At 55.3% G+C, this 23782-nt stretch overlaps 1 protein-coding gene across 4 annotated transcripts in view; it reads left to right on the plus strand.

Annotated features, from left to right (window-relative positions):
- Window positions 1–934: 934 nt before the first annotated feature.
- CACNB1 (calcium voltage-gated channel auxiliary subunit beta 1) overlaps window positions 935–23782 on the plus strand; it is a 22853-nt gene continuing 5 nt past the window's right edge. The window contains exons 1-14 of one of the 4 annotated variants that reach the window (XM_047757819.1): window positions 935–1231; window positions 3623–3709; window positions 6725–6844; window positions 10414–10536; window positions 11111–11247; window positions 11482–11558; window positions 13136–13155; window positions 13421–13501; window positions 13958–14016; window positions 14208–14317; window positions 14484–14635; window positions 19469–19564; window positions 20007–20192; window positions 21905–23782. The exon at window positions 21905–23782 is cut by the window's right edge and continues 5 nt beyond it. In XM_047757819.1, coding sequence (XP_047613775.1) covers window positions 1148–1231; window positions 3623–3709; window positions 6725–6844; window positions 10414–10536; window positions 11111–11247; window positions 11482–11558; window positions 13136–13155; window positions 13421–13501; window positions 13958–14016; window positions 14208–14317; window positions 14484–14635; window positions 19469–19564; window positions 20007–20192; window positions 21905–22369 — 1797 coding nt within the window. In that variant the 5' untranslated portion in view covers window positions 935–1147 and the 3' untranslated portion in view covers window positions 22370–23782. Of the gene's footprint in view, window positions 1232–3622; window positions 3710–5051; window positions 5156–6724; window positions 6845–10413; window positions 10537–11110; window positions 11248–11481; window positions 11559–11961; window positions 12117–13135; window positions 13156–13420; window positions 13502–13957; window positions 14017–14207; window positions 14318–14483; window positions 14636–19468; window positions 19565–20006; window positions 20411–21904 lie in introns of those variants that run through there. The other 3 variants (XM_047757818.1, XM_047757821.1, XM_047757820.1) reach the window with 3 other exon arrangements.

Here is a 23782-nt window from a genome sequence, read left to right on the forward strand (position 1 = left end):
CCAGCAAACCCATTTTACAGAAGTGTGCTCATTTGCCCAGGCCCATGCCCCTGGAAAGCGTCTAAGCCAAATTGTTACTAAGGTCTCTTGCCAGAATCCCCTACTCCTTTTCTCTCCACAAATCATGGGAAGTGGGTCCAGGCTTTGGACATCTGTCCCCAGATCAAGAATGAAGTGGGAGGGGGAAGGATGAAGCAGGAGCAATTCTAGGTCAAAGGTCATTAGAAGTGATTTTTCGCCCGTCTTGTCTCTCAGCTCCACATGCCTTCCTACTCTTTGCTCTCTTCCGAGGAACACAGACCTCACTCGGGCCCAGCCCTGGCCTTTTGGAAGGGCCTGTGGGGACACTAGCGCTAGAGTAATAGGACTCCTGGGGTCCCTGGTATCTGCTCTGTCTCTACTGAGACTCCCTTTGCAATCCCGACCCAGCGTCTGCTTCCAGCCGGCCTGCACCACCATGTTGGCGAGGGAGGGGCCTTTCTGTTTGGTTTCAAGGCGGCCTGAGACCACGATGGGGAGAAAGGAGTTAAAGCCAGGTCCCAGGATCACCAGGGCGGGGAAGTTCCGGTGGCCCAAGCTGAGAGTGGAATGGGGAGACCCGCTAGGAAGAGCGGTTTGGGACGCAAGGGGGGGCGGTGCCAGCCATGCTCATCCGCGCTTCGGCTCCATCCGCGCTAGGCATCCACGGGTAAACCGTACCCCCCGCCCGCAGCCCCTTAGCGGGTTTCTAATCCTCCCCCTCCTAACCCCCCCAGAATGGAGCACCCTCGCCCTAGGCCGCTCGGAGGCCACCGCTCGCCCGCAAGCCGTGCGATCCTCCCGCCGCCCTCCCATTGTCTGCGCGGAGCCGGCGGAGGGGCTGCGAGGGGCGGGGCCGGGGCTGGCGGAGGGAGGGGGGAAGGGAGGGGCGGGTGGGAGCGGAGGGGGCGGGGGGAGATGCTGAGCCTTCAGGGGCGGAGGAGGCGGCGGCGGCAGAGGAGAGAGCGGGAGGAGGGAGAGAAGGCAGGAAGAGGGCAACCGAAGGCCGGGCCAGGTGGCTGGACCGGGTGCCGGCTGCGCTGCGCTGCTCTCGGTTCCGACGGCCTCTCTCATGCGTTGAGGGCGCCCGGCTGGGCCGGGCCAGCGGCCGGAGGGGAGGCTCCTCTCCATGGTCCAGAAGACCAGCATGTCCCGGGGCCCTTACCCATCCTCCCAGGAGATCCCCATGGAGGTCTTCGACCCCAGCCCACAGGTGAGGCGTGGTGGCCGGGCTCGAGGGAAGGGGGCCGCTCTGGGGGACCTTGCGGGGTCGGATCGAGGCGGGCCGGGGAGCAAGGGGTTATACGCCTGGTGTGGAGGGGAGAGGGCTGCGCGCCCCCCATCCCTGCAGGTGAATGATTGATGGGCGCTTGGCCCGGAGTTGTGCTGCGGTCTTGCGGAGCAGGGAGGGGACAGTTGGACCGCCTGTCACCCTTGCCTCCTCGTCTCACCCGCGTCAGGGTCTCTGCTGCTTGGGTACCGGCTCCAGTGGGTTGAGAGTGTGGTGCTGGCGAGGGGCTCCGGGGGTTGAGTTGAGAGAGACTAGCTCCGGCAAAGGGGGCGACGCAGAGCACGCTCAGGGGCGCCGGGCGGGTGTGGGTGGGGCGGGGGTGGCACTGGGAGATGGCCGAGGCGGTGGTCAGAGGGCGGTGCCAACAGGCCTTCAGAGCCGCAGACACTGGCCCTTGAGGATAAGGCCAGGCCCCCGTTCCAGCCACTTCTGCTCCACAGCTAGATTGGCTTCCCTCCCCCAACACTCACGTTCTCCCTCCTCCACCCCATCCCCCCAGCCCCGGAAAACGCCTCCAAAGTTTGGAAAGTTGGATGGATGCCAACTCACTGTCCTGGAGGGAAGAAACTGTGTTACCTGGGGGATGGGGGGTGGTGTCTGCCCCCCCCACTCACTTTTCCTATGCTCCTGAGTTACCCCCTGGAAGGGGTATTCCTGGGTGTGGTGGGTGCCGGTGGAGTGACCAGCAGGGGCTAGAGTGGTCTTGCCAGGGGATTCCTCTAGGACACCGTCCTTTTCCAATCTGGCAACACCCCAAGGCTAGGAGAGCATTAACTCTTTTCTTGCTGTGGCCAGCCTGGAGCAGCTGTAGCCACCATGATAATGTGGTTGATGGGCATGTGGGGTGGGGGGGGGTCAGGTCAGACCTAAAAATACCTCCTTTTTCCACCCTAGGCCCCTTGGAGCCTGGGAGGCAGCTGACTGGGGCCTTCCTTTCAGCTGTCCCTTGTCCCTCTGGGTGCCACTCCCTTTTCCTAGCCTGGGATGGTGGTGGTGGTGTGAAAGAGAGTCTGGGGCTTGCTGGGGGATCCTCTTACATTTGTTGGGGTCCTCAGTCCTAGAGGGTGGTTGGATGTGTGGTTCGAGAGAAGGTGCTGGGAGAGAGGACCCTTGAAAGGTTCCCAGATGCCCTTCTCTCCCATCTGTCCATCCTCCTTCGTGTACTCAGGCCCAAGGAACCAGAGCCTCTAGTCGGGTCATGGCTTATCCAGCTTCTTTGGCAAAGAAACTCTAGGATGGAAGGTGGGGGCTGGGGCCTGGAGGGCCTGAGCCCTACTCCAGATTGGCTGGGGGCCAGTTGTGGATATGTGGGTTGGGGAGGGCAAAGATGCAGCCCCCTTTATAGGAGGCTTCGAAACATCTGACTCTGTGCCTGCTTGAGAGGTCCGGGCATGTCCACTCTACACAAGTGAGGAGCTCAGCCAGTGGGACTGAGCCAGGCTTCCCTGAGGGCCTGTGGGGGCCGGGTCCTAGGCTCATTTCGGGGGCAGGGCCTAGAGGCATTTAGATTGATATTGAGGTGGATATCATGGGGTCAGGATGTGGGCAGGGGCTGGGGGGTTAGAGGGCTTGATCCATCATGCCCTCTTGGGAAGAGGTATGATCACTGTGATTGTGAGAAAGGGGGCTGAGAAAAACTCCTGTCAGCATGGGTGGGGGGCTAAATCCACCCCACTGGCTCAGGATTGGGGTTAGATGTTTACTTTCCAAATACAGTTCCACACTCCCTCCCCTCCCCCTGGGAATCCAGTCTGGGGTCTCCAAGAGCTGAGAGCGCCAACTCCCCTCCCCACTCTGCAAAAAACAAGGCAAGAGTTGGGCCCTGGGGAAAGGCACACTGGGCCTGGGTTGGTGATTCCTCTTCTCTCTGGGGCCACAGGCACGCTCAGCCCCCCTCTGCTCCAGCTGAGGTGGGGGGGGGACTTTCCCTGGGCTCCCTCCGCACCCCCAGCACTGCAGGCAGCCTCTCCCTTCCCCCTGAGGCCTCTGCAGGCTGCCCAGCATCTTAATTAGCTTTGCTGCCTAATGAGCCTCCAGCTTCTCAGCGCCTCCCCCTTCCCAACCTCTCTGGCTCGGTTTGGGGGTTTCTTGTGCGCTTCCTAGGGTTCTCTTGCACTGCCCCCCACCCCATGGCTGTGGTCTGGGCCCTCCCTCCCCCTCGGGCTGTACCATCTCTGGAAGAAGGTGGAGGGGCGGCCTGTTCAGATCAGGGAATGATATTTCCAAGGCTTAGCTGTGGTTCTGGGCCTGATGGGCTGAGGGTTGGGAAAGGGCCTTTCTGATTCTACTCTTGTCCCTTCCCGGCATCTCCAGGGCAAATACAGCAAGAGGAAAGGGCGGTTCAAAAGGTCGGATGGGAGCACGTCCTCGGACACAACATCCAACAGCTTTGTCCGCCAGGTAACGGGGCGACTGGGCTGCGAGGAGGGAGGTGGCTGGTTGGTGGAGACCAGGATTGGTGAGCTGGGTCTGAAGCTTTCTCCAGGCACCCTCCCCCATGTCGTTTGTCACCTGCTAGGAACCCCGCCCCATCCTCCTTCCACCCCATGACCTCCTCTGCATATACTGTCAGCTGCACCCACTCCCTCAGCCCCCGCCCAGCCCCTCCCCCAGCACCGGGCACCAGCCCCTGCTGCCTGCCTGCCTGCCTGCCTGCCTGCGTCATCTCATTCAGGGACAGCCTGGCCTGCCTCCTTCTAAGCTTGCTTCGGGCTGTCACCCACTCCCCCTGCCGGCTGTCTCCTTCTACATCCTCCCCCAGGATCTGTGACAGCGTAGGGTAGAGGCAGGTCCTAAGACATGAGGAGCCAGGACCTTTGGGTGCCTGGAGCCCTGAGTAGGTATGGATCAGGGCAACACCCTCCTCACATCCGAGGCGACTGTTCTTTAATATGCAGAGAGAAAGTGTGTTGAGGGAGGTAGAGGGGGACTGGAGCAAGTTGATTTTAGAGAGGACTTTAGCCCAGCACCCCTGACGGAAGGCGGAAGGCAGAAGGCGGCGGCAGGGGTGGGGTAACTGCGTAGCTTTCTAGGGTCTTTTGCTCTCAGTCAGGAGGATGCCAATTCTCATCTCTGTTCTAACTCTCAACCCCAGGCCATCTCAGGCTTAGGGAGAAGCAATGAGAGGGAGCCATGTGGTTGCTATGACGACGGAGCATCGCAACAAAGCCTGGTACCCAAAAAAGGCGAGAGGGGCTTAGGATCAGACGAGGAAAGGCGTCTATTGAAGAACAAAAAATGGGCAGGCGTGTGAGGGCAGAGGACAGTAAGGAAGTCAGCCCCCCCGGGGCCAGGAGAGAGAAGGTGATGTCAGGCTGATCCATGGCAGATTGGAACGAGGCCCTTCTTGTTAATTCTTCCGTCTCCATAACACATGGCACATGTGAGCCCAAGCTTGACTTGAGAGTGTCAGGAAGGGGCCGTTCATCCCAGCATCTCCTAAGTATACAAACAAACGGGAAGTCCTTTCTTGGACCGCTCCCTCATCCCTCGTGCTGCAGGCCTGGGCCAGGGCTAGGAAGAATGAAATTGTGCTCAGCGGAGCCCCCCTGGACGGAAAAGTGCCTCATTCCTCCAGGGTGTGCCAACCCAGGGCATCAGGCCCCAGCCTCCAGTCCTTCCTCCTCTCGGCTCCCCAGCTCTGACCCCCAGGAGGTGGCAGGGAGAGGGGGGGCAGTCCTTGCCACATCTCTGAGCTAAATATACCCCAGCAGTTTGCACATGTAGCAACTCTGCTTGTAACCTGAGCCCCCTGGGGGAACGGGCCCATTTGGGCCACCCCCTAGGCCAGCAGGGCCAGGCACTGAGGGCGCGGGGATGGAGGCGCCCCACCAGACCCTCGTAGTGGTGAGCAGGGCATGGGGCAGGGGAGGGGTTGGGGGGTGGCCCCTCCAGAAAGCTGGTGGGGGGCCTTCACTGCAGCCTGTCTCCTTGCCTCCTCACTGTCTCCTTGTCTCCCGCCATTTCTGTGGGGGTGTGTGTGTGTGTGTGTGTGTGTGGGTGTGTGTGTTGGGGTCAGTAAGGACCTCTCTGCCACTCCTTCTCTGGGGCTGTTTCTCTGGCTCTCCCAGTGTCCGTCTCTCTGACTCTCAGTGCTCCCTTCTGGTGGGGTGGGGAGGCAACGACTAACCGCTTTCCATTCTCTTTCCTTTGTGTCTCTTTTCCAGCTTCTAGGAGCCAGCCCCCCCCCTCCCTCCTCCCCCTTCCCTCCCATTTTCATGATTTGGCCCCAAAGGGGATGGGCAGCTGCACTTAGCTCACTGGGTGCTCTGGGAAAGTGGGCCTTGTCTCTCTTCCCCAGGTTCCCGCCGCCCCAAGCCCTTGGGCATCCCTGGCCCGGTGGCCCTTTCATGTCCTCAAGAAAGACCCCCCCCCCGCCCCCCGACCTTGGCAGGCTCGTTCTTTCTTCATGTCACCCCCTACCCTTTGTAGCGACCCCTCCCCACCTCACGGTCCCACAGATCCACACCTCCTGGCTCCTGCCCCCCACGTGCCCTCAGGGACCCAGACCCCGAGGGCGCCCCCCTGTATGCCTTCAGTCAGGCACACCAGGACATGCCACACACAGTGGAAGTGGCACGTCCAAGCACATCCATGAATGAGCGTGGGCTGTCACCCTGTGGGTCTGGACAGGCTCTGTGTGTCTTACACATGTGCCTGCATCGCTGAGGGAGTTCCTTATGCCCTGGGCTGGTCGGTGTGGTCGAGGCCAGCTGCCTGGCACAGCCAGACTTCTGAGTCTGCCTTAACCCTGGCAGCTGGCCGCCCTAGTATTGGGGAAAGGCCTGCTGTGTTCTTCTCTTAACTCCCCTCTTCTGCCTGTACCACCCCAGAAATCTTGGGTTCTTTTCTGTATCTGGTGAAAGCCTGAGGGCTGGGGCTCCCCTACTTCTGGCAGAGGCGGTAGGATTCTCTCTTCCCTCACCCTGGAGCGGAAGAGAGTGAAATTTTGTGTGGTCCTGTCGTAGGGAGTCCCTTGCTAACGGTGCAAGGAGCCCAGGCCCAGGCTGGTGGCTACAGCCCCTGGGAGGACTCCCTGGGCCTCTGCTGAGTCTGTCTCAGGCAGTGCTGGGGGCAGGGGAGGGAAGAAGGAGCGGGCAGTGGAGACTCGGCCCCTGGCGCTCTTCCCCTGCGCTGTGCCCCTATCAGGTTCCCACTCCTCCCTGGGCCCCCAGCAGCTGTCCTTGGACCTGCCATAATCCCTTGCTTGCCGATGTCACCCTTCCTAGGGCCACAGTCTTCCGCGGGGCCTGCAGACCTCACTCTCTGGCTCTTCCCAGCTCGTGCCGCCTTCTCTTAGCCCTTGCGACATCGTTCCGGGCTGGCTGGGGCTTGAGGTGTCCACGGTGGGTGCCTTCTGAGGCCCAGGAGCTGGGGAGGCAGTCTTGGCCCTGAGCTGGCCCTGTCTGTTTTCAGGGCTCAGCAGAGTCCTACACCAGCCGTCCGTCGGACTCCGATGTGTCTCTGGAGGAGGACCGGGAGGCCTTAAGGAAGGAGGCAGAGCGCCAGGCATTAGCCCAGCTTGAAAAGGCCAAGGTGAGAAAGATGAAAGGGGCTGTGCTGGCATTATTTCCCTTACCCCGTGCCATAGAGGCAGCCCAGGTAGACCGAGGGTCACGTCTTGGCCCAGCCACTTCCTAGCTGGTGTACCCATAGGCTCAAATGTGTCTCTATCTTTCACCTGTAAAATGTGAGCTTTAATACCTGTCTCGTTATAAAGCATAATAAGTGCTTAATACTGTTTGTACATATACTAGGAGCTAAAATTTTCCATTCATTCCTGGAGTCAGATTTTCCTTCTGGGCTGACTCTTAAGCTGTGTGATCTTAGGCAAGTCACTTAACCTTTCTGATCTCTAGTCTCTTCATTCATTAAAATGAAGATGGTGGGAGTTCCCATCATGCCTCAGTGGCAACGCACCTGGCTAGTATCCATGAGGATGCGGGTTCGATCCCTGGCCTCACGCAGTGGGGTAAGGATCCGGTGGTGCATGAGCTGTGGTGTAGGTCACAGACATGACTCAGATCTGGTGCTGTTGTGGCTGCGATGTAGGTCAGTAGCTGCAGCTTGAATTCGACCCCTAGCCTGAGAGCTTCCATATACTGTGGGTGTGGCCCTAAAAAAGACTAAATAAATAAATTAATTAATAAAATGAAGCCCTTCATAGGGTTTTGATGATAGATGAATGAGATAATGGATGTGAAACGTATAAAACCTGGCACACAACATGAATGCAACTAGAGATTCTCATTCTAAGTGAAGTAAGTCAGAAAGAGAAAGACAAATACCATAAGATATCACTTGTATGTAGAATCTAAAATATGCCACAATGGGGAGTTCCTGTCGTGGCGCAGTGGTTAACGAATCCAACTAGGAACCATGAGGTTGTGGGTTTGATCCCTGGCCTTGCTCAGTGGGTTAAGGATCTGGTGTTGCTGTGACCTGTGGTGGAGGTCGCAGACACGGCTGGGGTCCCGCGTTGCTGTGGCTCTGGCATAGGCCGGCAGCTACAGCTCTGATTAGACCCCTAGCCTGGGAACCTCCATATGCCATGGGAAGCGGCCCTAGAAAAGGCAAAAAGACAAAATAAATAAATAAATAATAAAATAAAACGTAGCACAGTGGATTTCCCTTGGATTGTAAAAATGTAGCCCACCTAATCCTCAGGGCAGCCTTTTTGCCTGCCCGCTTGCATCTCTCATAAGTATCTCATCTGAATAAATGTATTTCTTGCCTATCAAAAAAAAATATGGCACAAATCAACCTATCTACAACCTATCATAGAGAACAGACTCGTGGTTGCGAAAGTGGGAGAGAGGTAGGGGTGGGATGGATGGGGAGTTTGGGGTTGGTAGAATGGATAAGCAATGAGGTCCTGCTGTACAGCCCAGGGAACTACATCCAATCACTTGTGATAGAACATGATGGAAAATAATATGAGAAAAAGAATGTATATATATGGATGATTGGGTCACCTTGCTATATAGCAGAAATTGACAGAACATTGTAAATCAACTATACTCTAATAAAAAAAGGAAGAAAAAAGAACATATACATACACATTGAAAAAAAATACCTGACACTCTAAACAGTAGCTGCTATCATTATTATTACTGTTATTTATTCGTATTGTTATTCTTCCTTCTTGGTGTCGTTCTGGGCTCCTCCACCCCCTGTACTTAGTCATTCCCTGATGTCCTCCTCTACCTTCAAAGGACTGAGTTCTAGTTTTTGCTTTCTTTTTGTTTTTTTAGGGCCACACTAGAGGCATATGGAGGTTCCCAGGCTAGGGGTCGAATCAGAGCTGCCAGCCTACACCACAGCCACAGCCACAGCAACATCAGATTCGAGCCGCGTCTGTGGCCTACACGGCAGCTCATGGCAACGCCGGGTCCTTAATCCACTGAGTGAGGGCAGGAATAGAACCTGCATCTTCATGGATGCTAGTTTGATTTGTTTCCATGGCACCACAACGGGAATTCTCTGCTTTCTTTTTTTTAATTGTGAAATTTAATATACACATAAAAAGCCATTCAGTGTATGTTTTTCTTTCAAAAAATTTTTTTTTAATTAATTTATTTTTTGTCGTTTTGCCTTTTCTTGGGCCGCTCCCGCGGCATATGGGAGGTTCCTAGGCTAGGGGTCTAATCCGAGCTGTAGCTGCCAGCCTACACCAGAGCCACAGCAACGCGGGATCCGAGCTACACCTACACCACAGCTCATGGCAACGCCGGATCCTTAACCTACTGAGCAAGTGCAGGGATCGAACCCGCAACCTCATGGTTCCTAGTCAGATTCTTTAACCACTGCGCCACGACGGGAACTCCCTCTTTCAAAAAATTTTTTACTACAGTATAGTTGATTTACAGTGCTTTGTTAGTTTCAGGTGTATAGCAAGGTGATTCAGTTTATGTGTGTGTGTGTGTGTGTGTGTGTGTGTATTTTTTTGGGGGGGCACCCCTGCGACATATGAAAGTTCCCAGGCTAGGGGTTGAATCAGAGGTGCAGCTTCCGGCCTACGCCACAGCCACAGCAATGCAGGACCCAAGCCGCATTTGTAATCTACACCACAGCTTATAGCAACACTGGATCCTTAACCCACTGAGCAAGGCCAGGGATTGAACCCACATCCTTATGGATACTAGTTGGGTTTGTAACCCACTGAGCCACACAGGAACTGTATATGTATATTTTTTTCTTTCTTTCTTTCTTTTTTTTTTTGGCTGTGCTACTCGCATATGGAGGTTTCCAGGTCCAGGATTGAACCCAAGGCACCACAGTGACAATACCAGATCCTTAACCCACCAAGCCACCAAGGAATTCCTACATCTTCTTTTTCAGATTCTTTTCCATTATAGGTTATTACAAGTTTTTTTGTTTGTTTGTTTGTTTTTGTCTTTTTGTCTTTGAGGGCCATACCCGCAGCATATGGAGGTTCCCGGGTTAGGGGTCCAGTTGGAGCTGTAGATACCTGCCTGTGGCAGAGGCACAGCGACGTGGGATCTGAGCTGTGTTTGCAACCTACACCACAGCTCACAGCAACGCCAGATCCTTAATCCACTGAGCGAGGCCAGGGATCGAACCCGTGTCCTCATGAATGCTAGTCAGGTTCATTAACCACTGAGCCACGACGGGAACTCCTATTACAAGATTTTGAATATAGTTTCTTTTTCGGTCTTTTTTTTTTTTTGCCATTTCTTGGGCCGCTCCCGCGACGTATGGAGGTTCCCAGGCTAGGAGTCCAATCGGAGCTGTAGCCCCCAGCCTACACCAGAGCCACAGCAACAAGGGATCCGAGCTGCGTCTGCAACCTACACCACAGCTCATGGCAACGCCGGATCCTTAACCCACTGAGCAAGGCCAGGGATCGAACCCGCAACCTCATGGTTCCTAGTCAGATTCGTTAACCACTGAGCCACGACGGGGACGCCTGAATATGGTTTCTTGTTCTGTATAGTAGGTCCTATCTATTTTATGTATGATAGTGTGTACAGTATATGTTTTAATAAACAAGTTACCAAACAAACATCTCCCTAATCACCACCCCAGTCAGGACGTTGTGCATCGTGTCGTGATTTAACCCTCTGGTTGTGGTCCTCCTCCAGACCAAGCCAGTGGCATTTGCTGTGAGGACAAATGTTGGCTACAACCCATCTCCAGGGGATGAGGTGCCTGTGCAGGGAGTGGCCATCACCTTCGAGCCCAAGGACTTCCTGCACATCAAAGAGGTGGGGAGAGGCCACTTGGCATCTGGGAGGAGAGCAGGGTAGTGGGTGCCAGGAGAGGGGCAGCCAGAGCTCTGGTGGAATAGGACTTCTGAGCCAAGCAGAGCTGGGCTAAATCTGCTGTGTGACCTTAGACAAATCTTTCCACCTCTCTGAGCTTCAGATTTTTCATTGGTAGAACAGGATGGTGATGCCTAGGTCGCCCGGTTGTTGGGAGGGATTGCGACGAGACCTGTCAGTGGAGTGGCAGTGTGCCAGGCACAAGGAGGTGTCAGCATTTCCTTCTCTCCCTGCCTTTCCAGGGTAGAGCTGGCACATGCGGGGAGGAAGGTCTCTCAGGGCAGGGGCGTGCTTGGGGACAGGGTGGTCCGTGGCACACGAGGATGCTGGTCCCAGAGGAGCCTGAGAATTGGGGGCTGTACTCAGAGGCTGGAGCCAGGCCTGGGCTCTTTGAGGGTGCTACCCCCTGGGCAGGGTAGGCAAGGCGGGGGATGCGGTCCCTTGAAGCTGGCTGCTGGCTGGTACCTCTCATGTCCCTCTTGGTCTTTCCCACCCCACCTGCTGTTGTTGTTTGCAGAAATACAATAACGACTGGTGGATCGGGCGGCTGGTGAAGGAGGGCTGTGAGGTCGGCTTCATCCCCAGCCCTGTCAAACTGGACAGCCTGCGCCTGCTGCAGGAACAGAAGCTGCGCCAGAACCGCCTCAGCTCCAGGTGTCCGGCTGGGGGGCAGGGCGCTCCCACCCCCCGGGAGAGGCTGTTTAGCCAGGAGTGGGCCCCAAGGGTTGACCCGCTGCCCTGAGGACAAAGAGCTGCCTGCGGCATCACCAGTGGAGCTGGAGAATCCCCGGGGTGGGGCTGGGGGCTGGGGCGGGAGAGAGAATCAGAGCCCCCACCCTCCCGCCTACCTCTCTGCTCACGGCTCCATTTGCCTCTCTGCCCACACAGCAAATCAGGTGACAACTCCAGCTCCAGTCTGGGAGATGTGGTGACTGGCACCCGCCGCCCCACGCCCCCTGTCAGTGGTAAGAGCTGCCGTCACCCCACGGGGTGGGATGGAGCTCCTGGGCGGGCTGGTCTCCCCACGGCCTGTCCCCTCCTTTCCCTGCGGTAGGGAGCACCCCGATCCTGTGACCTCCAAACACATCCAGTGGTCCCCCCTCCCTGAAGAGCAGGACACCCCACAAGCTGGGCCTGGCAGCGCCCATTCGCTCATGACTCTCCTCCCCATTTCTTTGGTAGCGCCATCTCTCTGCCTGCCTCCCCTCCCCCCACCCCCCATTCATTTCTCCCAGTCCTGTTCCATTCACCTCTTCTTCTTTCTTTTTTCCCCATCCCACCCCTGCGTTCTGTACTTGTGTCTCCATGTCCATCTCACTCCTCCCCACCTCGTCTCCTTCCTCCCTCAATCCTGACTCTCCGGTCCAGGTAACGAAATGACTAACTTAGCCTTTGAACTAGACCCCCTAGAGTTAGAGGATGAGGAAGCAGAGCTTGGCGAGCAGAGCGGCTCGGCCAAGACTAGTGTTAGCAGTGTCACCACCCCGCCACCCCACGGCACACGCATCCCCTTCTTCAAGAAGGTAATTCTCGCTGGGCTCTTGCAAGAGGGGAGGCCAGGGCCCAGCTCTTTGGCGGGGTGGGGCTGGGGGGCTGGGATGGATTCAGATGTGGTACCCGCCCGATTCGGTGGGGATCAGGCCTTTCCTCCGAGGAGTGGCGCTGAGAACGGACACATCGGGGAGTTCCCGTCATGGCGCAGCGGACACGAATCCGACTAGGAACCATGGGGTTGCGGGTTTGATCCCTGACTTGGCTCAGTGGGTTAAAGATCTGGTGTTGCTGTGGCTGTGGTGTAGGCTGGCAGCTGTAGCTCCGATTGGACCCCTAGCCTGGGAACCTCTGTAAGAGAAAAAAAAAAGAATGGGCACATCTGTCTCCACACACAGCCCCACCAGGCTGACTTCTTCAGGTGGGCTGGTTCTTGTGATGGAGGCACCCCTTCTCTTGGAAGGCTGCTCCCGCCCCCCCAGCTGAAAGCAGGGTCTGGTGGTGACACAACCTGACCTTCCCCTGACTACCAGTGGGATACACCATGTGTGCCCACACCCCCGCAGGTGAAGGGGGAAAGCGGAATGGGGACCCTTCTTTGCCCTTTGCAGACTCCATGGGGCCAGGGTGGGCACGTGGAGATCACCTGGCTGCAGAGCAAGACGGTTAAGGGAACCCTTAAAATGGGCAGGCTGGCTTGCACTGGGGCCAGGAGATGGGCACCAACCTAGGGGCTGTCACTCCTCCCAGCTCTTTCCTAAGACCCAGGAAGGGGGCAGAGGAAGTCTGAATAGTCCCACGTTCACTGGACTGGCTCTCAGTCCCACTCCCAGCCCTGATCCAGGGCCATCCCTGACTCCCCTTGGCATGGGGTCCCGTCGCCTCTCTCTGGCTCTGTCTGTCACTAACACGCATGCCCTGTTATCTCTCCTCGTCTGCCCGCTCTCCCTCCCCCTCTTGTCCTGGCTCCTCCCTTGACCTCTGCCCCGGCCTGGGTACCCTCCCTTTTCTCCCCCCGACCCCCGCCCCTCTTGGCAATCTCTGGACACAGCCAAACAGAAGCAGAAGTCGGTGAGTATCACAGCTTTCTGTGTCCCCCCCTCCCACCCCCGGGATGAGCTAGGGGGACCTTCTAACACCCATCCCCTTATCTGCCCCCTATTTCCCCCACCCTTCCTGGTTCTCCTTCGCCGTAGCTCCCCACCACCACCCTGATCCCCACATCTGGGCTTTGGGACCAGGGGGAGGAAAGGATGCATGGGGGAGCCTGGAGGTGGGGGAAGAAGGGCTAATGCCATCTCCACTCTGGGGTTTCCCCTCCCTGCTTCCCCCCCAGACAGAGCATGTACCCCCCTATGACGTGGTGCCTTCCATGAGGCCCATCATCCTGGTGGGACCGTCGCTCAAGGGCTATGAGGTAGGAGCCCCTAGAGGGGAGCGGACTCAGGGGGGCCCAGACCTCCAGAGAGACTCCATAGAAATGTCTTTGGATCCCAGAGAGATCCCCCAGCAGGGCTCTTCAGGGTTTCCTCCCCAGAGGGCTACAGACCTTCGGAGACCCCCAGGGGGCCCCAACCCACAGGGAGACCCACTCAAAAGGGTCTAGTCCTCTCAAACCCACCTGCCCCCCCCCCCCCGCCCCCCGCTGCCCCCGAAAAGTCCTCCCAGAGATCTCACCTTAAAGGACCTTTGGAATCAGAGACCCCAGCGGAGGCCCCGCAGAATCAGATGGAGCCCCCTCCACCCAACAGGGACCGATTCATCTCAGGGATTTAAGAAGCAAATGGAACATCAGGGGGAAGATACCCAGCAGTCCACCCTTCCCGAGGGGCTTTAAACACCTGACTCCTCCCCCCCCACCCCCCAACCTCAGGTTACAGACATGATGCAGAAAGCTTTATTTGACTTCTTGAAGCATCGGTTTGATGGCAGGTAAGACCCCAGGAGCTGGCTCTCCACACCCAGCAGGGTTTCGCTGCTGCCGAGGATGGGCAGGGTGGCCGGAACGACAGTCCTGGAACACCTGGACTGAGGGAAAAGGGGGCAGGCCTGGAGCCTGGGGAACAGACAGGGCATTCTAGCCCCCTGCCCTAGCCCCTGACTCCCCGTTCCCCCACCCCCAGGATCTCCATCACTCGAGTGACGGCAGACATTTCCCTGGCTAAGCGCTCGGTCCTCAACAACCCCAGCAAACACATCATCATCGAGCGCTCCAACACACGCTCCAGCCTGGGTGAGCCCACCCCTTAGCTCTGTGGCCCAGCCCTGCTCTGGGGCCGGATGTGGGAAGGAGGGAGGAGAGGGGGCATCTCCGGAAGGGTTCTTTCCCCAGCCGCCTCCGGGGAGGCCCTCTTACATTTCCCCCCCCTTCCCCCACGCCGCCGCTCCCGCTCCCGCAGCCGAGGTTCAGAGCGAGATCGAGCGAATCTTCGAGCTGGCCCGGACCCTGCAGTTGGTTGCTCTGGATGCCGACACCATCAACCACCCAGCCCAGCTCTCCAAGACCTCACTGGCCCCCATCATTGTTTACATCAAGATCACCTCTCCCAAGGTGGGTGCAGGAGGCTGACCCCAAGGCGGACAGGCGCGCTCTGGCTGGGCTGCCTGGGTTAAACCCCAGGTGCTCCTTCCTAATGGTGTGACTCAATCCCTTCAAGCCTTAGTCCCCTTCTCTGCCAGGCTCCATGGTTATGGATATTGGAAGAGGCATCCTGATGGGAACACCTAGCACTTAGCAGAGGGCCTGGGATCACGTACCTCATCATGTATTAACTATTATAAATATAATTATTAGGGTCATTCAGGGTAGTCCCCTGTCTCTGCTTTGATTGGCCTCCCAACCTGAGGCTAGAAAACAGAAGGAATTCTGTTCTTTTTGTTTCGTTTTGTTTTTGTTTTCCCCAGTCTCACCTAGCCTCTTGGGAATAGACCTTTCTCGTCTTTTTGATTTCAGCCGTTTTTGCTGTATTGTCCTCATTTAAGGCTTGGTAAAGGTGAAGTTGGTAGGAAGGCTGATTTGCTTGTTCGTCATAGAGCAGCTATGTCTTCAGTGTTCCATCCGAGACATTAGTGGGGGTTTGAGAAACGTGGAGGAGGAGTTGAGGTGAAGGATTTGAAGTTAGAAGACGGCATGGGGGAGTTCCCTGGAGGCTCAGTGGGTTAAGGAGCTGGCAGTTGCCACTGCTGTGGTGTGGGTTCAGTCCATGGCCTGGGATCTTCCGCATGTGGGCACAACCAAAAAAAAAAAGACCGTATGGGGTTCAAATCGTAGCTCTGATTGACTGGCTTATTTTTAATTAACTAAATTTCCTTGTTGGTTTTTTGGGTTGTATTTTATTAAGCTGGGATCTTGAGGAGATTATTTAGCTTTTGCACCTCGGTTTCTTCACCTTCAAAATGGGAATTATAATCCCTCTTTTATGTTATTATTGGGAAGATTGGAAGTAACGATGTAGAGAACCCACAGTTCTGGAGTTCCTGTCCTGGTGCAGTGGTTAACCAATCCGACTAGGAACCATGAGGTTGCGGGTTCGATCCCTGCTCTTGCTCAGTGGGTCAAGGATCTGGTGTTGCCGTGACCTGTGGTGGAGGTCGCAGACACGGCTCGGATCCCGAGTTGCTGTGGCTCTGGCGTAGGCCGGTGGCTACAGCTCCGATTCAACCCCTAGCCTGGGAACCTCCATATGTCGCGGGAGTGGCCCAAAGAAATAGCAAAAAGACAAAAAAAAGAACCCACAGTTTTGTCTGGTTCACGAAAGCAACCAGGGCTGGTAACTTATCATCTCACTCTAGCATCCTATGGGCTGAGCATCCAATTCCCTCACCTTTCTGGGTCCTGTGTTTCTAATGAGCATAAAGAGGATGGCGGGATGTAAGTACTTCCTGGGATGGTGGAAAGGATCAGATGAGATAATGGATGCAAAACACTCTGCGAACTAGAAAGTAACAGACACGTCCATTTCCCTCCCTGAGCACTCACCGAGGTTCAGGGTGGGGACGGGAGCCAGCTGGCCTGAGTTAATGTACCAGTGCTGCCACTTACCAGCTCTGGGCACCTCTGGCGAGTCACCTAACTTCTCTAGGTCTTGATTTTCTCATTTGCAAAATAGGGATCCTCAAGTGGTGCTTGTGACGATTAAATAGACATTTTTTTTTTTTTCTTTTTAGGACTGCACCCAGGGCATGTGGAAGTTCCCAGACTAGGGGTCGAATCAGAGCTACCTGCCAGCCCACACCACAGTAACGCCAGATCTGAGCCTCGTCTGCCATCTACACCACAGCTCATGGCAATGCTGGGTCTTCAACCCACTGAGCAAGGCCAGGTATCAAACCCGCAACCTCACGGTCTTAGTCGAATTCGTTTCCGCTGTGCCATGACAGGAACTTCTAAATAAACAAATTAACCGTGCAAAGTGCCTGGCATCTACTAAGCACTATATCTATTCTATTTTTTTTTTTTTAAGATTTTTATCTTAGGGAGTTCTGTTGTGGCTCAGTGGTAACAAACCTGACTAGTATCCATGAGAATGCGGGTTTGATCCCTGGCTTCGCTCAGTGGGTTAGGGATCCAGCATGGCTGTGAGCTGTGGTGTAGGTCGCAGACACAACTTGGATGCTGGGTTGCTGTGGCTGTTGGGTAGGCCAGCAGCTGCAACTGCAATTCAACCCCTAGCCTGGGTACTTCCATATGCCATGGGTGCAGCCCAAAAAAAGAAAAAAAAGATTTTTTATCTTGAAAGAATTTCACACTTACAGAAAATTGCAAGATTTGTACAAAGGACTCTCAGTCTTTGAATACCCTTCACTCAGATTCACTAATTTTTTTAACTTTATTGAAATAAAGTTCATATGCCATTCAATTCAGCCATTTAAAATACATAATTTATTTCAGACTCACTAATTTTGAGCATTTTGCTACATTGACTTTATGTTTGTATTGTGGATATATGTATTTATATATATGTATATTTTTTCATGAACCATTTGTAGATATCATATGCCTTTATCCCTAAATGTTTCAACATGTATTTCTTTTTTTCTTTTCTTTTGTTTCTTTTTTTTTTTTTTTGTCTTTTGTCCTTTGAGGGCTGCACCTCAGCACATGGAGGTTCCCAGGCTAGGGGGTCTAATTGGAGCTGTTGCTGCCAGCCTATGCCACAGTCACAGCAACGCCAGATCTGAGCTGCGTCTGCGCCTTACACCACAGCTCACAGCAACGCCGCATCCTTAACCCACTGAGCGAGGCCAGGGATCTAACCCACAACCTCATGGTTCCTAGTCAGATTCATTTCCTCTGTGCCACGACGGGAACTCCTCAACATGTATTTCTTTTCTTTTTTTTTTTTTTTGTCCTTTTGCTATTTCTTGGGCCGCTCCCGTGGCATATGGAAGTTCCCAGGCTAGGGGTCGAATTGGAGTTGTAGCCACTGGCCTACACCACAGCCACAGCAACGCAGGATCCGAGCTGCGTCTGCGACCTACACCACAGCTCACGGCAACGCCAGATCGTTAACCCACTGAGCAAGGGCAGGGATCGAACCCACAACCTCATGGTTCCTAGTTGGATTTGTTAACCACTGCACCACGACAGAAACTCCTCAACATGTATTTTTTAGAGAACAAAGACATTGGGAGTTCCTGCTGTGACACAGTGGGACAAGGTCATAACTGCAGCTTGGATTCTGTCCCTGGCCCAGGAACTCACATATGCTGGGGTGTGGCTCCCCACCCCCAGAAAAAACCACACACAAAAAAACAAGGACATTAACTTACGTAACCACAGTACAGTTGTCAAATTCAAGAAATCTTATCTAGGGATTTCCTGTCGTGGTGCAGCAGCACTGAATCCGATTAGTAACCATGAGGATGTGGGTTCGATCTCTGGCCTCACTCAGTGGATTAAGGATCTGGAGTTGCCATGAGCTGTGGTGTAGGTCACAGAAGCAGCTCGGATCTGGTGTTGCTGTGGCTGTGGCAGAAGCTGGCAGCCGCAGCTCCGAGTCAACCCCCAGCCCAGGAACTTCCATCCATGTGCCTCAGGTGTGGCCCTAAAAAGAAAAAAAAAAAAAAAAAGGGAGTCATATGTAAAATATAGTCCATCTTCAGTTTTTACCACTTGCCCCAGTAATGCCCCTTGTAGCTTCCCCTTCAATCCAGGATCCCATGTTGCATTTAGTTGTTATATCTCTTATTTGTTTATTTATTTATTTATGTGGCTGCGCCCACAGCAAGCAGAAGTTCTTAGGCCAGGGATCGAACCTAAGCCACGGCAGCAACCCAAGCCCCAGCAGTGACAATGCCGAGTCTTTAACCACTAGGCCACCAGGGAACTCCCTCTTTTATCCCTTTGGTAGTCTTTGTTTTTTTTTATTTTTAATTTTTTTTTTCTTTTTGCCTTTTCTAAGGCCACTCCCACGGCATATGGAGATTCCCAGGCTAGGGGTCAAATCGGAGCTGTAGCACCGGCCTACGCCAGAGCTGCAGCAATGCAGGATCTGAGCCACGTCTGCAGCCTACACCACATCTCACAGCAACGCCAGATCCCTAACCCACTGAGCAAGGCCAGGGATGGAACCTGCAACCTCATGGTTCCTAGTCAGATTCGTTAACCACTGCGCCATGATGGGAACTCCTCCTTTGGTAGTCTTTAAACTGAAACGGTTCCTCAGCCTTTCTTGGATTTTCATGACATTGACATTTTTAAAGAGTACAGATCACTTACTTTGTGGGTTGCTCCTCGGTGTGGGTTTGTCTGGTGTTTCCCCATGACTAGATTTAGGTTGTGCTGTTTCGGGTAGGAATAGCATATAGCTGTGTGTCCTTCTGCATGTGTTGCATCCAGGAACATAGGATGTCACTTAATTGTATCATTGGTGCTGTTGACTTTGATCACTGAGTTAAGGTTGTGGCTTTATGTTTAGCTATTATTATCATTATTATGTTATTATTGAGATGTGAAGAATGATAGGGGCTGTATAATGGTCTTATTGTCAGGACTAAATGAATTGAGTGTGTAAAAAGCACAGAATGGTGGCAGTATATCATAGCAAGTGTCCCTGGAAAGGATGGCAGCTATTGTTAACATGGAGGGGAAGTTGGCCCAGAGAATGAAGCCTATAAAGGTGGTTAGAGGGGTTGGGAAGGAGAATCACTGCCCTTCATGCAGCCCCTGCTAGACCTTCCCAGGGCAGGCTGGCATGAGACCCAGGAGAGAGTGGGGCCCTGTGTGGCATGGACACAGGGCTGGTGAGGTCATCTCTGAAGAGGTGGCCAGGGCTGAGGGTCCTGGAACATCCCCCGGCCCTGCGACAGTCTCTGCACACTGGCTCTCCAGCTCGGTGCATTGTGGGGTCCCTCTAGCTCCTCTTCTCCCCCCACGAACCAGGTACTTCAGAGGCTCATCAAGTCTCGAGGGAAGTCTCAGTCCAAACACCTCAATGTCCAAATAGCGGCCTCGGAGAAGCTGGCGCAGTGTCCCCCCGTGAGTGCTCAGACCCAGGGGAAGGGAAGGGGGGACGTTTGGGTTCTCCTGGTTTCCTCTGGCCTGCATGAGAGAGTGACCAGGAACACCTGGCCCGGGTCCTTAGGTGTAGACAGGTTTTCCGGGAAAAGCATACAGGACAAGCAGTTAGAGACTGTGGTACAAGCCCTGGAAGCACCATCTCCTCTGTGGGGAGTTTAGCCCCCTTCCACGTCTTGGTTGCCTTATATCTAGAATGAGGGAGTTGGACTGTCTGAGTGCCAAGACCTTTTGTAATTCTGTCAATTTATATATCTGAGAGCACTCCACTTCCTGAACCTCCAGAGGTTTCTTTTTAACTTTGTCCTTCAACCCCTTGACTCCACCCACTGTCCCCAGGCCACACCCTCACCCCGACCACGCCCAGCTCATCCCAGCCCCGCCCTTAACCCCGCCTCCACAGGAAATGTTTGACATCATCCTGGACGAGAACCAATTGGAGGATGCCTGCGAGCACTTGGCCGAGTACTTGGAAGCCTATTGGAAGGCCACACACCCGCCCAGCAGCACTCCGCCCAATCCGCTGCTGAACCGCACCATGGCTACTGCAGCCCTGGCTGCCAGCCCTGCCCCTGTCTCCAACCTCCAGGTACAGGTGCTCACCTCACTCAGGAGGAATCTCAGCTTCTGGGGAGGGCTGGAGGCATCGCAGCGGGCCAGGGCGGTGCCCCAGCAGCAGGAGCACACCATGTAGGGGCCCCGCCCAACCCCCCTCCCACCCAGGGCCCAGAACTGGAGCCCTGGAGCGCAGGGAACATGGGGAAGGAAGGGAAGAGTTTTATTTTGTAAAAAATGTGGTGAGTGGCAGCTTCTGGTGTCTGTGGTTTTTGATGGGATTGGGGCTGGCTGGTGGTGCCTCCCTGGGCCTAGTTCCATAGGCTTACATCTGCTGCCTTGGGGGCTTTTGGATATGAGGCCTGATTGGGGGCCTTATAAGATAAGTGGAAGAAACAGAGGAAGACCGATATATTCATTCGCTAGACTCTACACTCATTTTAGACCCAACATAGGTCACACATTTTAGATGTGACAGAACAAGGGCCTTCACAGAGCAGGGCCATTAGAACCAGAGACTGCTCCCTCCTCCAGAGCCGCAGTCCCAGGAGGCTTCTGGGAAGGGACCCAAAATGAGTCATTATGAGTTGATGCAAAACCTTCCGCCCTTCTCCCAGTTAAACCAGATTCTAGGAAAGACCCTTCCGTGGGTGCCTCTCCCAGCCTTGATCTCTTCCAGTGGGAGCCATGGCCTGTCTCTGAGGTCACACCATTAAGTATTGGGTTCTACATGAGAGCCAGAAGAAACCTGTGAAATCATTCTAGACCATTGCTTTTTAAACTAGTTTTCAGCAGCAGAGCCCATTTGTTTCTTGAATCTTATGTGGAAGCTCAGTATGTCGATAAGGCATCCTTGCTCTGCTCAGAGGGAGCTAGTGCCCTGGCCTCCACTTCACCTCCACAGGGACCCCTGGAGCACTCTGTGCCCTGTCTGCCTGGGAAGAGTTTGGCAACTGCTGCTCTAGTCAAAGCCCCATTACACCACCACAGAGAAGGGAGTCACTTGCTCAGGATCCCATAGCTTGAAGTGGCAGAGGATGGGACTAGAACCCAGGCTTCTTTGCACCCCACCCGGCATCCTCCATGGTGGCAGTGACCATCAGGTCACCTTCATATGGCGTTTGGTGCCGAGGACCTTGGGCCATCTCATCGTTGCCAGTGGGGCAGAGTGACCCATCAGCCTTCCCCAGCCTGCAGCGTTGAGTCTTTGTTGGGGGCAGGGGAGGAAGCCCATCAACCTCGGAGGCTCTCACCTGACTAGGGAATGGAGTAGGGGGAAGTGTGGGGTTCTGGAAGCTTGTGATCAGAGTTGGGCTGAAGGAGCTGGGATTAGTGAACAGGAGCTGAAGTCCCCCCTTAGTATATCTGGGAAACTGAGGCAATGCTAACCCAATCAACCACTAACAAGTGGCAGTACTAATGAGCTGTTAATGACAGTTCACCTCAAGACCGCATTAACTCACTTCCTTGAGGAAGTGAGGACTGATTGTTCATGGGCTCTCTGCCATGGTTAGCAGGAGAGTTCACACCCCCTCACACCTTAGGAAGGTTGGGCGCCCCCTGTCCTCATGGAGGAGCAAATGCCTTGAGTTCTGTCCCCGTTTGCTGGCTGCCCACCCCCTAGGGCCAGCACCCTCCTTCGGCCAGGCTGGGTGTCATGGTGCCATCACTAACCTGCCTTGCTTTGTTGTGTTTCTCTTACCCCTGCCTGATCTGCATGGTGTGTGCCGTCTGTCTGCTAACCAGGGACCCTACCTTGCTTCCGGGGACCAGTCGCTGGAACGGGCCACCGGGGAGCACGCCAGCGTGCACGAGTACCCGGGAGAGCTGGGCCAGCCCCCAGGCCTTTACTCCAGCAGCCACCCGCCAGGCCGGGCGGGCACCCTGCGGGCACTGTCCCGCCAAGACACGTTTGATGCTGACACTCCTGGCAACCGAAACTCTGCCTACACGGAGCCGGGAGACTCGTGTGTGGACATGGAGACTGATCCCTCCGAGGGGCCAGGGCTTGGAGACCCTGCCGGGGGCAGTACCCCACCAGCCCGACAGGGATCCTGGGAGGACGAGGAAGAAGACTATGAAGAGGAGCTGCCCGACAACCGGAACCGCGGCCGGAATAAGGCCCGCTACTGCGCAGAGGGCGGGGGTCCGGTTCTGGGGCGCAACAAGAATGAGCTGGAGGGCTGGGGGCGGGGTGTCTACATCCGCTGAGAGGCAGGGGCCACGCAGCGGGAGGAAGGGCTCTGAGCCCAGGAGAGGGGAGGGGCGGAGGGGTGCAACCACTGGGGTTGTGTCTTGCCTCCAGGGGGCGCTGTCTCCCCCCTTCAGACGCCTTTGCTCAATGTTCGGGGTTTCTTTGGTGGTAGCATCCCATCCAGCTCCTGGGAGTCCCTCAAGCCTCAAGGGTAGGTTTTTACCTACCTACTGTGGATGGATGGGGAGATGCCCACCTTTCTGCAGTGTCCCCTTCCCCACCTCAGGGGGCTCTCCCCTCACCCAGAGAAAAGGTGCACTTCCTGAACTACCCCTGGCTCCAAATGAGGTGGCCCTTTCTTTTTCCAATCTGGAGTATTTGGGAAGGGTATGGGGGCTTTTCCTGGAGAAGGGAGACCACAAACTTTATCATGAGGGCTCTCTTCCCTAAACCCCAGATCCAGGGTCCCTCACGGTGCCCCCCCCACCCCGCTTCCTGGCAGCATTATCTGGGAGGTGAAAGCCACAGCATTGAAGCTATCTGCAGAGCTTGTCCTGGGCAGTGGTTTGGAGAGAAGCTGGCAGGCATCTGATGTAGTGCCCTGTACCCGCCCAGGACCTAGAACCCTGAGGAGGGGACAACCAGAGATGCTGCTACCTGCCCTATCACCTCCATGCCTCAGGCTTTGCCCCTCCCCCCAGGAATGAGCTTCGCCTACAGTATCCCTTGCCTGCTGCCATCCGAAGAGGGGGCCTCTCTGCATCTGAGCCCCCCGCCATCCCCTTGTCCCCTGGGTTTGGAGTCCAAGAACACTCCAATCCGCCTCATTTTGAAACCAAAAAAAAACAAAAAAACACCTGCTCCTTCACTCTCACCCTGAGGCCCCAGGGGGGAGGCCCTGTGCGTTGGTGCCCCAGAGGTAATGGCCACCACAGAGGTTACCTCGGGACCTCGGATCTCCCCTGGGGGGCTTGGCTGCTGCTGCTGCTGCTGCTGCTCTGTATTTGCCTCTTGTGATCCTGTCCTTTACCCATGCCCCCCCCACTCCCCCACCAAGGAGAGGCCTTGGTACTTCCTCTGCCCTGGAGTGTCCTTCTGCCTGGCATCCCCATAGCCCAGCAGCCCTGCCCCCGCCCCCCCCAGCACCCAGCTGGGCCAGAGAGAGCCGATTGTGCCAACGAGGACTGGGCCCTGCCCGGCTGCCCGCCTCAGGGATGGGCACTTCATGCCTGTCTCGCCACCTCCTGTGCCAATGTTGTCCCTCCCACCCCCCCCTCACCTGGGGGTGGGGTGCAGCTTCCACTTACTGGTTAGAAGATACCACTGCCCAACCCTTCCCCATCTGGTGTCCTGTGCCCCCATCTGTCTGTCTGTCTGTCTGTACTCCCCTAGGAGAAGTATTTTGCCACATATAAAATTGCCGTCCTGTC

Source organism: Phacochoerus africanus, chromosome 14 (assembly GCF_016906955.1).
Source record: "Phacochoerus africanus isolate WHEZ1 chromosome 14, ROS_Pafr_v1, whole genome shotgun sequence".
Classification (NCBI taxonomy): Eukaryota; Metazoa; Chordata; class Mammalia; order Artiodactyla; family Suidae; genus Phacochoerus; species Phacochoerus africanus.